This window comes from Lathyrus oleraceus, chromosome 5, assembly GCF_024323335.1.
Source record: "Lathyrus oleraceus cultivar Zhongwan6 chromosome 5, CAAS_Psat_ZW6_1.0, whole genome shotgun sequence".
In the NCBI taxonomy this organism is placed as follows: Eukaryota; Viridiplantae; Streptophyta; class Magnoliopsida; order Fabales; family Fabaceae; genus Lathyrus; species Lathyrus oleraceus.
The window spans coordinates 639,412,446-639,425,050 of NC_066583.1; the positions used below are offsets into that span (position 1 = coordinate 639,412,446).

Sequence of the window (12,605 nt, forward strand, 5' to 3'; positions counted from 1 at the left end):
AAAACTGTTTTTGGTATGTTTGAGGATTCTCAAATATCATATTCATGTTAGGGAAATTTTCATTATACCAAATATGCTCTTATTTTATTTTAAACTCCCATGATAAATTTCTCTTATTCAATTTATCGCACTTGTTGGCATTATAGACTCCGGAATTGTTTTAAGTTACTGATAATAATGGAATTGTTTTAAGTTATTGATGATAATAATAATGTAGGTTTATGTTGCTTTCCACTTATTTATATTTTGGTGTTTTGTTATACGAAATTATTAGATTAGTATAATATTTGGTTGACTCTATATCTTTCACGTTCAATGGTTATAAGTTCTACTTGCTAAAATGGTATAAATGCCTAGCACTCCTAAATTAGTAGGAGTTGTCATAGGTTTTAGTGTTTCTATGGGTTAAAACAAGTTCATGATGGTGAAAAGTTTTGTTTTAGATGTGTTTTTGGTGAATGAGACTGACCTCCTCAACCCTAGGGTCGAAATATTTATAAATGTATTAGAATATGAATTTGGGGGATTCATAAGAAGTAGTACCATTTTCCACCTTGACCATGAAGTTCGTGAACTTCCTACTTCTCAAGAATCGTGCTCATAATTGCTTTTACATGTGGTTATGGACAACATATATGTCACTATCCAATTTTCTCCCGGGGAGAGCCATTGGTGGGAGGGAGTCATATTTAGGCAACATACCTTTAGGCGGACGCCTACTACAGGTAAGTCTCAAGCACGAGGACCTGTAAAGTATAGAGTGATTAAGCTCTTCCTCCACATAGTTTAAGCTTTGTATTCCTTCCAAGAAGACTCGTAGTTGAGGATGAGTCTCATAATTAAGGAAGATTCCCTCAATTAGGGGTGAGTTTCTTACTTATAGGTGAGTAACAAAGTCCTTGCTAGGTGTTCATTGCGTGACTTGTACATTAATTGAAGAATATCAAGCATTAATTAATTGACGACAACACTCAATTACATTTAATATAAGCAATGATTTATCTATTCTTGAGATTCTAAATAGACATGGCTTTCACACGTGTTCGAGATGTGTTAAGCCATTTAACGTTTGAGAGGAAGCCTAAATCTTGAGTGTGAAGGAAAAGAGATGAACAACACGATGTGAAGAGGTTTGGTCAAGCAATAAAATAAGATACTCATATCACCAAGAAATGATCTTGAGAGTATCCAATAAACGTTGAGAGCTTTTAGTATGAAAGACTAATGAACCCTCTTATAAAAGGTAATGATGGTTGGCCTTCAACCAAATAATACAAGACTGCAGAATATATCAGTTTGAGTCTTCTCTTCCAAACAGTGAATCCATGAAGTTAGTCCATTCTCTACAAATAAGGATCTTAGAGCGGTTAGTCTTCAAGTTCCTAAATCTTACAAGCTTTTACACGAGCTGAGCTCACGAACCTTAAACCTTGGTTTTATACGTGATAACCAATAACTTGTGAGATTTTAACACTGTGTTAATCTCGAACCTATGAAGCTTCTAATATCGGGTTGATCTTCAACCTATCTTGGTTTTAACAACGGCATGACCAAGAACCTAGGAGATTTTATCATGGGTTGATATCCAACCTAAACTAGGATTTGATCACACAATCCACAAACCAATACTTTTTACGGGTTTAGCTTCTAACCCAAACAAATCTCTAAATGGATAATATTCAACCAAAGTGTATACAAAATATTCCCTTGATGAATTTAAAATTCCTCCCTTTCCAGAATTATAAATTTTCCCTACTCACAAAAGGACTTTTCTCACAAAAGCAATTAGACTAAAATATTAGTGAGAGAAAGTAAAAAAATATTTAGAGAGAGGGGGGAGTTGTGTCAAAACATGATTTTGGATTAAATGAAATGAGAAAAGAGACATCTTTTTATAGGCTACAGGTTGGCTCAAAAAGAAATTTCCAATAAATGAATTTTATGACAATCTAATCGATTGACACATGTTCACAATCAATTAGAAGTTTGAAATATAATCGATTGTAAGTTTTAAAAAGGAAGGAAAACATATCTAGTTGATGCACATCATTAAGGTTCTCTCCTAATCGCTTGTGACTCAATTGAAATGAGTTAATCGATTCGACAAAAGTCTCAATCGATTAGATAAGTCAAAAAAATTCCTATAGAAATATTGACAATTTCTAATTCATCTGGCACAACTTCAATATGTTTTAGAAAGTATTTTCTTAGTAAAAGCATTTTGAAAATATATTTTAGTGTGTATGTGTGTGCTTTAGACATGCATTTTTACGATAAAGTCCTTATGTTTTATAATTTGTTCACTCACTACTAAATTAAGAGAGTTCTTAGCACTTCAAGACTTTGTTAGATACTTCTATTTTGTTGACACTTGTTTGAGTAGCTCGAGATGAGACTTTAGTTAAATTCCATTTTATAGGTTAGTCAAACCATCTTAGTCGACATAGTTAATATGTCGAAACCTTTGGTTGAAGCTCTTGACACTTAGCATTTCAATGTATTTATTACCATTATTTGTTGATTTTCTTCCGCTAAAATTTTCAGGCTAGCACTTGAGGAACCCTAATTTTCTCTCCCTTGTCTCTTCGCTAATTCTCGTTATTGTTGACGTTGTTCACCTGAGTTGCTAAAGTCGCTATCTGTTCAGTTAAAGCAGTTAGAGTCGTGGTAAAAGCCGCAATAATTTTCTCAAGATCTTCTCTGGTCACCGATTGATCTCCCATGATTGATCAAGCTACAAAAAAATAGGAAAAACTTGCTTTAATGTCACATGACGTAGTCGGAAACACTACAAATTAGAAAATGCTAAACATTATTCCAAGATTGGTTTGAAGGACGATGCTTTGTGCTTTAGTTTTGATGATAACACAATGTAAAAGAATAATTTTATTTTATAATGTTATTAAATGTGTAGATAATTTTTAATAAGATTTTTCATAATCTATCCATTGAAAAGAGTAAAAATGATTCTACAAATGATCCCATGGTCTAGATAAATAAGAAAGATTTCATCTAACAAGTGATCATAAACATCTTGGTACTTAAATGTTGAAGCAAACTTTGAACGCGCATCATGGTGACTCGCTCTGGTACCTGCTGGTACAGGCTATCAACGCTATCCTCCAAGTCAAGTACTAAAATTTTGTCTAACTTCTCTAGTCAACTCTATGCTTTGAAGTCATAATAATTAATCCTCTGGTGGATGATCAAGTTGCTGCTCTTTTGAGTTTATTTCTCTGACAACCATCGACAAAACATATTCTCAGAAAGAATAAACTTAATTATTTTTCCTCTCAAACATTCAAATTGAGAAACAACTAAGTAATAATACATAAGAGTACATGTGGCACAATGCAATGTGCAACAAAACTTACTACGAGTATTATAGACACAAAATAGAATGTTGAAATGGTACAAGAACTCAACGACTTCTTTACATGAAGATAAATATCATCCAGGGATCATTGAAAAGAAAATTATATTAAGTCTCAACTTTTAACTGTTTTATTCATCGAACATACCAAAATAAAATATATAAACACTACTACTACGAATAAACTTTGAAAGAATCAATATGAGAAAAAAAAAGGAACTTTTAAAACAAGATCATCTAGAAAATAAGTTCTAGCAAAAGTCAAGAAAGACATAAGAAAGTGATTGCATTGTAATACACTATGTGTTGAAAGAATTTGCATCCCATATTCAACGATATTGTATAAACACTATATTATTTATTCATTTATTTGATTGTAATCCTTCGAGGGTTAAACGTTATCTAGTTTCTTTGAGAAGATAAAGAGATTCTCTTGAGATCGTTTTTTTTGTTTTGAAAAGTATAAGATATATAGTTCAAATGGACTAGAAAATATCTCACTAATCTTTGTCATCAGTTTGATTATAGTAAAAATCTTTTAACGTGAGAAGACTATATGTAACTTCGAGTTAAGGGGGTACACCAGGATAAATTCCATGTATCAATCTTTCTTCTCTTAACTCTTTACCTTCTAACATTTTTATTGACTTGAACTTCAATTAAAACATCCAACAAAAATCTATTCAATCACACAATTCAACTTTTCTTTTTATATTTTTCTCACCTTTAATTGATATCAAAATTCAAATGTCTTATTTAAGCACTTAACCGTATAAGAGCAAAATATCTTTGAAAAGACATATTTGAACTTGCACATACGAACGATTCAACACTTTTTACTCAATCAAATCTCCTAGATGAATAAGAATACGAGTTTTGAAAGAATAAGCTTTATATTTATAGTTTTTGCATCTCCTAAGATCTAGATCTTTGGAAATGGAAACTATTCCATGATGGCTATACTCATCCTAAAGATAAGAATATCGATATTTTTCCTATGGATGATGGTTAAAAGAAAAACTTAAAGCTACATCACAAAGCAACAAGCATTCTTGTAACATCCCCGTAAGTCCTAATTTATATGCATATTTATCTGTTTATTTAACTTCTGCACTAAAATTTTAATTATGCTATTGAACATGTTTCGAAGGATATCTCTATAATATCATGATCATAGATAAAAGTTAAAAAATCTTTAAAAAACTAACCCTTCTTACTTACTTTCTGTGGATTAGAATCTGATAATTGCTTAGTAACATCTGTCATCTTAGGCCTCTTGTGTGGATCATTCTCGGCACATCTCAAAGCCACCATAAGCACTTTTGCGACATTTTCCATTATATTTGTATCTAGACACTCATTTGCAAGGCTTGAATCAACAATTTGATTAATTTCTCCTGTTTCACTCCACAACAATCTAACCCAGCCGACTAAATCGGTACCCTCCGTAAACGATGGATCTACTACCTTCTTTCTCGTTATCAGCTCAAGCAAAACTACTCCGTAGCTGTAAACATCACACTCCCTACTACTTACTGTCATATAAGCATTCTCTGTCAAAGACCAATATGAACAAACATGTTACTCAAAAGGCCATATGAAAAAATTTGTGAATACGATAAAAATCAAACCGCTAGTTAGTTAGTTAGTTACCTGGTGCAATATAACCGATTGTGCCAGGCACGGATAAGGAAGGATTTGATGTAGAGGACTGGTCCAAAAGTTTGGCAATACCGAAATCTGCAATGTGAGGCTCCATATCCGAGTCTAGAAGTATGTTGTTTGGTTTGATATCTCGGTGCACTATGAGAGGATCGCAGTGATAATGGAGGTAAGTCAACCCATGAGCAATTCCGATAGCTATCTTATATCGGACATTCCACTCTAAAGACGGTGCTGGTTTCTTTTCATGCAAGACATCGTAAAGGCTTCCGTTTGGCATGTAGCTATATAGAATTAGACCGTAATCTTGTCTCAACCAAAAGTTTTCCAATTTGACGAGATTCCGATGCCTAATTTGTCCAAGGGTTTGAATTTCTCTAATCATGCTCAAGTTCTTACCTTTGCTGGCAGCAAATGCTAGCTTCTTTACGGCAAAAGCTTTGTCTTGACTTACAAGGGCTTTATAGACAACTCCATGAGCTCCTCTGCCGATAATATGCCGATCACTTAGGTTCGATGTAGCCTCCATGACTTTGTTAAGAAGGGACGAAGGACCTCCGTTATCCGTGCTATTGACTTGCTGCTTAGATTTTCTGCCATAAGGAAAGATATAAACTGATCCCATCAACAGCAAAACAACAAATATGGAGGATCCTATAGCTATCATCACAATTGCAGTTTTACTGAGACCTTTGTTACTCGTAGGTTTGTTGTTGTCACATGGTTTTACATAGCTGCCTTCAATGCAAACCAAGCCACTGGATGGCGAACAACTGATACATAGCCCGGGATTCCCCGAAAATGACGACAAGCGAGAAATAAACCGCTTCATTAGGTTCTTCGGTATAGGACCCTGAAAAGAATTGTTCGAAAGATTGATTTCGACTAATGAAGGGAGTTCGTCAAGAACTTGTATGCTTCCTGTCAAATTGTTCCGAGAAAGATCAATCATCTGTAGAGTTTTCAGCTCTCCAATTGCCACGGGTATGTCTCCTATCAGGCCATTAGAACTTAGATTCAACCCGTATATCAAATTCTGCAATGTCCCAACCGCGGTAGGAATTTTCCCTCCAAACATATTTCCGCCAAGCTGTAGTTCACGAAGATCTTTAAAAGCCGACAAGAAAGCAGGAATGCCGCCACTGAAATAATTCTCATTCAAAACTAGTGTGTTTAGCCTTGTCCACCTCTGCAAACTCGACGGCAACGAACCATTCAGGAAATTAAATCCCACATCAAACTTGTCCATCTTGGTACAGTTTGAGAGCTGAAAAGGCAAAGGACCCTCTAAGTTATTGTGAGCAAGATCCAGCGTCCGAAGATTCACAAGGCTTCCTAACTCCGGTGGTATACGCCCACTAAGTTTGTTCATCGACAACATTAAATCCGTGAGATTCGTGCAGTTTCCTAAGCTCGACGGAATTGATCCGTTAATTCTGTTGTTGCTGATCTCCATGAATAACAGATTGGTATTTCTTTCAAACTCCGGAAGAGGCCCGGTAAATTCGTTTTGTTTAAGAATGACCCTTCTTAGAGTTGTGCATCTTCCAACATCAAGAGGTATTCTCCCTCGAAGTCGATTGATTCCCATATTCAGAACACTCAACTTTCTTCCAAAACAAAGATTTGGTGGAAGGTTCCCAGTGAACCTGTTATTCACAAAATCCAACTGTACCAAACTGCTGTTAATTCCCAAGCTTTGAGGTATGACTCCGGAGAACATGTTGTTAAACAATGAAACGTTCTTAAGGTTCTTGAGCTCTGTCATCTCCACAGGAAGCTCCCCAGAAAGGCTATTGTTATACACAAACAGATGCTCGAGACTTCGAATCTTCCATATCTCAAGCGGAATTTCGCCGCTCAATTGATTAGAAAACAGTTCAAGTTCCTTTAGTTCACTGAGTTTCCCCAATTCACTCGGAATTTTTCCATCAAGTCGATTCGAATACAAATGCAACTCATTCAAAGACTTACAGTTACCTATCTCAGGAGGTATTTTTCCTGACAAATGATTCTCAGAAAGGCGTAAAACCGAAAGCTCGGCGAGCAGACCAATGGAAGATGGAATAGTTCCAAGCAAGTTAGATTTCACAGCAGCAAATTGTGATAAAACAGTACAATTACCAATGCTATATGGAATGCCACAACCAAAATCATTGAATGAGATATCCAAAAGCTGTAAATTTCGACAACCGGAGCAACCCAATGGAATAGTACCTGTTAATTTATTGTTGGCAACATGAAAGTGAACAAGACGATTGAGATTGTTGAGACCGTAAGGAAGAACACCCTCCAACTGATTATCATTCAAATACAAGTCTTGTAGCTCAGTACAGTTCCCAATAGACGAAGGAATTGCACCAGAGAAGTTGTTATATTGGAGATAGAACTCACGAAGATGAGTCATGTTGGAAATGATAGTTGAAATGGAACCGTGAAGTTGGTTATAAGAGAGATCAAGAAGCTCGAGGTGAGGGATTTGAGACAAGAAATGAGGAAATGGAGCAGTGAGAAGATTAACAGAAAGACTGAGATATTTGAGTTTGTGAAGGTTGGTGAAAGAGTGAGGTATTTGGCCATTGAAGTAGTTGTAACTAAGGTCTATATGTTGGAGTTGTGTGCAGTTTGCGATTTCTGGTCCTAGTTGACCGTAAATATCAAGATAGGAAAGGTTGAGAGAGATTACGCGGTTGGAAGAATCGCATTTGAGACCAGCCCATGAACATGGTGTTGAATGAGATGGAATCCATGTCGAGTTGATGAGAGGTGGAAGTGATGTCCAGTGGGATTTGAATGATAGAAGTGCCAACCCATCTGAGTTGAGTGCAGAAGAAAGAGTGTAGAAATGGAAGAAGGAATGAAAGAAGATCAGAAGAGAAGAGTGAAGTTTCATGGAGAGAAGAAAAAGTTAGAAGAAGCTTGGTTGAAGATGAGTTGAAGAGGTGGTGTTTTTGTTTTTTGTGTGTGTTATGTTTCATTTATGATGTTTGGTCATTGATCATTAATATATGTGTCAGTTGTGAGTTCACACTTGGAGCGTTCACATTCACCTTTTCATGCCATGTCAGCATTGACTGTTTTTTCTTCAATTCACATTCACCATTTCGAAACAAAGACAAGTTAGGTGGTTTTGGTTTTGGCTTTAGTTTTGGATTACTTTGAATGTTGCATTTTTTAAGTTTGTTAGATTTGCTTTACTTAAGTAAAGAAAGACTTAATATGGAAAAGAATTGATTATAGGAAGACTTGGGTCAGCGTGTACGGGCTTATAGTATCTCATAGGACTGGATTGAATAAAATAAGGTGAAAGTAGTTAAAAAGTTGTGTTAGTGTTAACTTTATTGATTTAGGTACAAACTTTACCGGTGGCTTTACTAATTAGGCTAATTGAAACTCAGAGGATATGTGAAGCATGATGCTTCTAATCAATGGATCATCAAAATTAGTACAAGAAAAATCATGCTCTCAATATTTACTGACTTTCAATATAGATTTTATGTTACTTTGACCTTTTCATTCTGTAATAATTGTATGAATCAGTAGACACCTTATTTGTTAAATGCAAAAGGAAGAGCAAAACATAGCTTTATAATAAAAAATAATTAATTTCTGCGTGATATGAGAAATCAATATGAATAAAAGCTAAATATTCAATTGCATTAAGGAAAATAATACAATAACCAGAATCTTAAAATTAAACACATGCATAAAGCAGAAAACATATATTGTTCTAAAAAAAATTTAGAAAATTGATTTATCTTTCTCTAATTGATGGATCTCATCAAGGTCCTTCTCAAAAAATAAGGAGACTGATTTTCATTTCAACCATTCTTGCGTGCAAACACGCGCTTCCACAATTTTAGGAGTTAGACAAGTGTGGTCATCATTAACAATCCTTCCATCAGTGTTGAAAGCAGATTCTGAAGCTACAATAGAGAAGGGAATAGCCAACACTTCTCGAGCTATGTTTGCCAAAATAAGATATCTAGCTAAGTTGGCTTTCCACCAACCTAAGATGTCAAACTCAACTCCTTTAATGTATGGTACTCGTGTTTCTTATAGATATGATTCAATTTCGGTCTTAGGATCAGACTTATGTCCAGTTTTTTTAACTATAGTGACAAAAAATATCATCATCATCCTCATTCGGTGGTATGTCTAGTTGGCTAGATTGAGAGTCTTCAAAACCTCGATATTGAACATAACGTTTTGTAAGAGAAAACTTCAATTTTTTCTTTAAATCATCGACTTTTCCAGTGTTAGCATATAAAAGATCAATATAAAACTCTGCAATAGACAATTTCACCATTGGATCAAGAACAAAAGCAATCAATAGTAAGATGTGTATTGTGTCAGGATCTCCCCAATATTTTTTGAATTTACCTTTCATCTTACTCGCCGTATTTTTTATCTGCTCATTATTACTCTTTAAATGCTTATTGATTCCTTTTCCAATGGTGAATACCTCTGCCATATATGAAGCACTAGTGACATATAATGATCCAGATAAACGATTTGTAGATTTATAGAACATCTCAAGTAAGGAAAGCACTAATGCAACATATGTCAAATCCTCATTCTTAACTACGTGGTTTGTTTTGTCCATTTCTTCGCGAAATATCTTATCCCGTGCATAGAGCAAGTCAAAAGCTTTTTGATACTGTAAGGCAACCTTCAACATTGAATTAGTTGAATTCCACCTGGTTTCAACATCAAAGATAACATCATCTTTGTATGTAACTTTTTCCTGCACCGCACATTTTATAAATGTGGCTAGTCTACTTGGAGAAGATTTGACATATTTAACCGCATTATAGATTTTTTTAATGCAACTTTTATCCTCTTTCAATCCCAATTTTACAATTAAATTCAAGATATGCGTACAACAATGCATGTGGACAAATTCCCCATTCAAAATAAGATTACTCCAAGACCTCATCCTTATGTTGAGATACTTAATCATAATGGTATTTGCTGAAGCATTGTCAACCGTTATGGTCAAGATTTGGCTCAACCCTCAACTTCTTAAGTAATCATCAACATATTTCCCAATCACGTGTCCCGGGTGCCCTATGATTTAACAAAAGTTGATGATTTTCTTATGCATTTTCCACTCACTATCCACAAAATGCACGGTCAAACTCATGTAACTTAAGTTTTGAGTTGAAGTCCAAGTGTTAGTGGTCAAACAAACTCTTCCACAATTTGGCAAGATTTTTTTCAATTTCTCCTTTTCTTCAAGGTAGAATTCCCAAATATCATGCCTCAATGTAGACCACGGTGGGATATAAAATTGAGGCTGCAAGGTGATTAATAGCTTTCTAAATTCTTCATTCTCCACAAAACAAAATGGAAGCTCGACACACACAAATGTTTTCATAAGTTGAGCTCAACATGCCTTTGGATCAAACTTAGAATAGCTTTACGGACAAACTACTTGCCCTTCTGTAGTGGTTTTTCTCCTTTTGTTTGGTTGGGTTGTTTGAGTTTTATCATGATCATAAGTAGTGCATCTACCTAGATGAGTATGCATACCACTTGTTCCATTAATATACTTAATTAAGACTCCACAATATTGACATTTATCCTTTTTCTCATCATCTTCCACCATGGTGAAGTGGTCCCACATATTTGACCGTAATTGACGTTTTTTTCATTGGGATGTGGTGGCAATATAGCTTCATCATGAGGGCTAGCTGTGGTTGTAAGACTTATATACTCTACATCCTTTGCCATCTATTTAATAAAAAAATCAATATAAAAATTAAAAATAAAATGAGAAAGTAAATAATATTGTATCTATTATGATAATGCAGTGCAACATTTTCAAATGCAACATCTTCAAAATGGTTCCCATGGAGTACCATGGATATGAGGGGTTCTAATACATTCCCCTTGCATAACTGACTCCCGTACCCGTTTCTTTGTTTCTCTGATTTTCTAGCTATCGTAGAATATCCTCAGTGGGTCGCTAACATTGTTCAGGTTCTGAAGAAGGATGGGAAGGTTCGAATGTGTGTGGACTACCGTGATCTTAACAAGGAGAGCCAAAGGATAACTTTCCTTTACCTCATATTGATGTTTTGGTAGACAACATAGCTCAACACTCAGTCTTTTCTTTCATGGACGATTTTTCATAGTATAATAAAATCAAAATGGCTCCCGATGACATGGAGAAAACAACTTTTATCACACCCTGGAGAGCCTACTGCTACAAAGTCGTGCCTTTGGCTTAAAGAATGTTGGGGAAACATATCAATACGCTATGATGACTCTCTTCCATTACATGATACACAAGGAGATTGAAGTGTATGTAGATTATATGATTGCTAAGTCCAAGATTGAAGATGGTCTCTTGGACCATCTAAGGAAGTTGTTTTCCAGACTCCAAAAATTCTAGCTAAGGCTAAATCCTGCTATGTGCATATTTGGAGTCCGTTCCGGCAAGTTGTTGGGGTTCATAGTGAGTAAAAAAGGCATTGAGGTTGATCTTGACAAAGTCAGGGCCGTTCAAGACATGTCAGCTCAAAGACCAGAGAAAGAAGTATGAGGCTTCCTTGGACGACTTAATTACATATCACGGTTCATCTCACATTTGATGGCTACTTGTGAACTGATATGCAAATTTTTACAAAAAAAATAAAGCGTTTGTATGGAACAATAATTGTCAAGAGGCATTTGATTAGATTAAAAAGTATTTGCAAGAACCACCGATTTTGAAACCACAGGTTCCTGGTCGGCCATTAATCATGTATCTCACCGTGCTAAATGAGTCAATGGGTTGCGTACCGGGTCAATATGACAACACATGCCATAAAGAACATGCAATCTATTACTTGAGCAATAAGTTCATCGAATTTGAGACTAGATACTCACTGTTGGAGAAGACTTGTTATGCTCTATCTTGGGTAGCTTCACGCCTGAGACAATATATGATTTGCCCCACATCTTTGTTGATATCTAAAATGGATCCAATAAAGTACATTTTTGAGAAGCCCGCTGTCAGTGGAAGAATTTCCCGGTGGCAAATGTTGTTAACCAAGATGACATTCAGTACGTGACTCAAAAATCTATGAAGGGGAATGTCTTGTCTGACTACCTTGCCCATCAACCCGTATAGGGATACCAGCCGATCAAGTTTAACTTTGTCGATGAGGACATAATGTTCATCAGGAACTATAATATTCCAGGCCTATATGAAGGACCCGAACCAGGAGCGTGATGGCTGCTCGTGTTCAACGGTGCCTCTAATGCAAAAGGCCATGGAATATGAGTCGTTATTACATCTCCAACTGTTTTCACATTCCATTCACCGCCAGATTATACTTTGACTGCACAAATAATGTGGCAGAATATGAAGCATGCATCTACGGTATTGAAGCATCCATATATTTAAGAATTAAGATTCTTGAAGTGTTTGGAGACTCTGCTTTAGTAATCAGTCAAGTCCTAGGAGATTGGGAAACTCGGGATAAGAAGTTGATTCCGTACAGAGAACACATCGTAAAACTGATTCCCTATTTTAATGAAATAACTTTTCATTACATTCCAAGGGAAGATAATCAGTTAG

General features: G+C 35.5%; 1 protein-coding gene across 2 annotated transcripts; it reads right to left on the reverse strand.

Moving 5' to 3' along the window:
• Positions 1-2,390: 2,390 nt before the first annotated feature.
• Positions 2,391-8,000, reverse strand: LOC127087525 (receptor-like protein kinase). 2 transcript variants are annotated; one of them, XM_051028416.1, is made up of 3 exons: positions 5,027-8,000; positions 4,595-4,926; positions 2,391-2,734 (listed from the first exon to the last, which is right to left on the reverse strand). In XM_051028416.1, the coding sequence occupies exons 1-3, from the start codon at positions 7,926-7,928 to the stop codon at positions 2,705-2,707; spliced, it is 3,264 nt and encodes a 1,087-aa protein (XP_050884373.1). In that variant the 5' UTR covers positions 7,929-8,000; the 3' UTR covers positions 2,391-2,704. The 2 variants fall into 2 exon arrangements, with proteins under 2 accessions (XP_050884373.1, XP_050884372.1); XM_051028415.1 differs by lacking the exon at positions 2,391-2,734 and adding an exon at positions 2,874-3,236.
• Between the last annotated feature and the right edge of the window lie 4,605 nt (positions 8,001-12,605).

Excerpts from the sequence above, each read along its gene's own strand:
- LOC127087525 (XM_051028416.1), bottom strand. The coding sequence starts at position 7,928 with ATGAAACTTCACTCTTCTCTTCTGATCTTCTTTCATTCCTTCTTCCAT. Across the intron at positions 4,927-5,026 it reads AATCGGTTATATTGCACCAG|AGAATGCTTATATGACAGTA; the intron begins GTAACTAACTAA and ends GGTCTTTGACAG. Across the intron at positions 2,735-4,594 it reads CAGATTCTAATCCACAGAAA|CTTGATCAATCATGGGAGAT; the intron begins GTAAGTAAGAAG and ends ATTTTTTTGTAG.